The sequence below is a fragment of the Bison bison genome, unplaced genomic scaffold (assembly GCF_000754665.1).
Source record: "Bison bison bison isolate TAMUID 2011002044 unplaced genomic scaffold, Bison_UMD1.0 scf7180017864291, whole genome shotgun sequence".
In the NCBI taxonomy this organism is placed as follows: Eukaryota; Metazoa; Chordata; class Mammalia; order Artiodactyla; family Bovidae; genus Bison; species Bison bison.
Window position 1 is genome coordinate 1,877,186 of NW_011494863.1, and position 3,032 is coordinate 1,880,217.

The following is a 3,032-nucleotide window of genomic DNA, read 5'->3' on the forward strand; positions in this document are numbered from 1 at the left end:
TTTGAGCATTACTTTACTAGCGTGTGAGATGAGTGCAATTGTGTGGTAGTTTGAGCATTCTTTGGCTTTCATCATACATCTATTGTCCATTAAATAATCCTCAGTCTTAACTCTAACAATAAGATAAAACCTGTTTTCATATTATTTGTGGTAAAAGAATGCAGTCTTTTGTCCTAGTGTGCTTATTTCATTGAAATAATATAACTAAAATTTCTGTCCATTTTTAATTTTGTTCTCTGAAATGGGGAGAGATTTATCTACTATGTACTGAAACAAAGCTCCCAGGTTTATGCTGCCAGAGTAACTAGGGAAATAAGGTTATTAACATTCCTCAATCAAGTCATTCAAACTTGCTAAAGGCATGCATATAGACCTATAACATCTGCAATATATGCTGCTGCTGCTAAGTCACTTCAGTTGTGTCTGACTCTGTGCAACCCCATAGACGGCAGCCCACTAGGCTCCCCCATCCCTGGGATTCTCCAGGCAAGAACACTGGAGTGGGTTGCCATTTCCTTCTCCAATGCATAAAAGTAAAAAGTGTAAGTGAAGTTGCTCAGTCGTGTCAGACTCTTAGCGACCCCATGGACTGCAGCCTACCAGGCTCCTCCATCCATGGATTTTCCAAGCAAGAGTACTGGAGTGGGGTGCCATTGCCTTCTATGCTAGTTGGCATTATTTCCTAAGTTTCTGGATTTATCTAGACAGAAAAAGTTAATTCTATCAAAGTGAAGCCTATTGACATTTATCAATTTCTTTCATTTTAAATTTCCTATCCTTAAGTGCTTTATTGCTGGCATTTGTAAAAGTTTCTTTCCATGTAGTATACCCATGTATATACATGCCCATGTACCACACCTGAAGATTCTAGCAAAAATCATTTGCCTCTAGGTCATCCTTCTAATTCAGTGGTTCTTAGCCACATGTAGGATGGTGGAATTGCTGACCTCTTTTGAGAAGCTGATGAAAGTCATTCTCCCTTTAAAATTATATAGCAACCCACTTGGCATAATAGTCAAGGACTCCATGCTGAAGCTCATCCTTGGGCCTCTGTTTATGAAACTTTGTGTGTCAAGATTAATTGTCTAAAAACATTCTTTATTCAAAATTAGTCAATAAGATTAAAATATAAACTATTTCAGGCTCAAAAGTAATTAATCATATCATTTATGAAAGTTTGTAAATATAAATAAATGTGAATGTTTTGTAGGGCATGTATTATTACCCATTTCCAAACTAACTTCTTGGAATGACTCAACATCATTTTAATTTAATATAAAACATATTAGAATGTTTTAAGTACAGGTTAAAAGTTTGCAAATTGTTACTATTGCATAATATATAAGTAATCAATACACATTTTAGATAATTCCAAGTTATGTGGATGAATTTCTACAAATTTAGTGTCTTTTATACTTAATTTAAATTTCAGGATTACATTCTAGAATGCAAAATTGTTATTTCATTCTATTTTGTAGTTTGATTGTTTAAGTATTGAGCTAACTTTGGATTTTTATATCTGTTTAATCATTTAGTTATGTCTAACAGTGAGTGAGAATGCATTGGGTCTCCTGAATACATTACAATAAGGTTCCTTGTGAATTATGGTACATTGACATTTTTGAAAATGGAAGATATAAAATGAATAAGCTTGATGGTGATAGACAGTTTGAATAGTCCCATAGCATCAAAATTCAAATATGTGTTTCATTAATTCAGAGTGAGTGTGGTAGTTGATTTAAGTTATTTTATACTTGTAGAATCATTCTTGGTTATTATTTTCTGGCTCTTTAAAAGTTTCACTTCTCAGTTTCCTTTATTATGCGTTAAAAGAATGGTGAGAAATTATTGGTTTAAAGATTTTGATTTAAATTTAGATGAGCTTCTAAATAATATGCTTACTTTTTTTTTTACAACTAGCTGTAGGATCTTATCTGTGTTTTGTTTTCCCTTAAAGCTAGTCTTGAATTACTGAATAAAATTATTGGAAATATTTTGATTCTCCCTTGAATCATAGTCACCATTGTGGTCTTCTGAAGAGAAGCTTATTTTATATAACTACTAACTGGCCTAGAAGGAAGGATATAGAGGGAAACAAAATGGTCACTATGAAGTTCATATTCTTTTGACTTTAGTCAATGAGATTGGGCTCCAAAACATTTCATAAGATCTTTTTCAGATTAGTGCTCTACTACCACTTCAGAATACCGTGAAATTTGGAGGTTTTGACTCAACATTTTACATGAAAATGCTTTAATCATGCTAGAGTAAAATATTCTAGAATCTGCACCCACAATTCATTTTTCAACATATTATAAGAATGAGAGCAGTTATATGAAAAGTCATCACATGTGAGCATCAAGGAACCAAAAATAACATCTTCTGTATTTATGATGAATTCTAATATTGGCCATATTTATGAATAAAATAATTTATATGAATGAAATATTTTCTCCTTTACTAGACAAGGAAATTCTTGGCTTTCTCATAAAGACTTAGAATGAAGTGCTTGTGAAGGATAAAAATCATTATGAATGTGAATTGTAAGCAATATAAGGGCCAGGGCAGTGTTCTCAGTCATGTCTGACTCTTTGAGACCTTATGCACTGTAGCCTGCCAGATTCCTCTGTCCATGAAAATTTCCAGGCAAGAATACTGCAGTGGGTTGCCATTTCCTACTCCAGGGCATCTTCCCCACCCAGGGATCAAACCCAAGTCTCTTGCATCTCCTGCACTGGCAGGTGGATTCTTTACCACTTTGTCACCTGGGAAGCCCAATGGCAGGGGTGATGTATATTATTCTTCATTTTATTTTCCATGAGAGCTAGCTAACGAGTAACTTCTGACATGCCACATTTCAATGATTATTTTGTGATAGACTTTGAAGCAGAATTATTTTTAAAACTGAAGTATAATAGAAGTATTTGTGCTTTGTTAAGAATATTATATATATTAAATAAATAGGTATTTGCAAATGATCCATTAAACTACCCAAAAAGTTGAAACAGATTTAAAGTGAACCAAGAAGTGGC

General features: G+C 33.5%; 1 protein-coding gene across 1 annotated transcript in view; it reads left to right on the forward strand.

Moving 5' to 3' along the window:
* The window catches only part of LOC104996362 (protocadherin alpha-11-like), a 5,982-nt gene extending 4,056 nt beyond the window's left edge, over positions 1–1,926 (forward strand). Inside the window, exon 3 of the mRNA XM_010850622.1 lies at positions 1,921–1,926. Within this exon, the coding sequence (XP_010848924.1) occupies positions 1,921–1,926 (6 nt within the window). The remainder of the gene's footprint in view (positions 1–1,920) is intronic.
* The last annotated feature ends 1,106 nt before the right edge of the window (positions 1,927–3,032 follow it).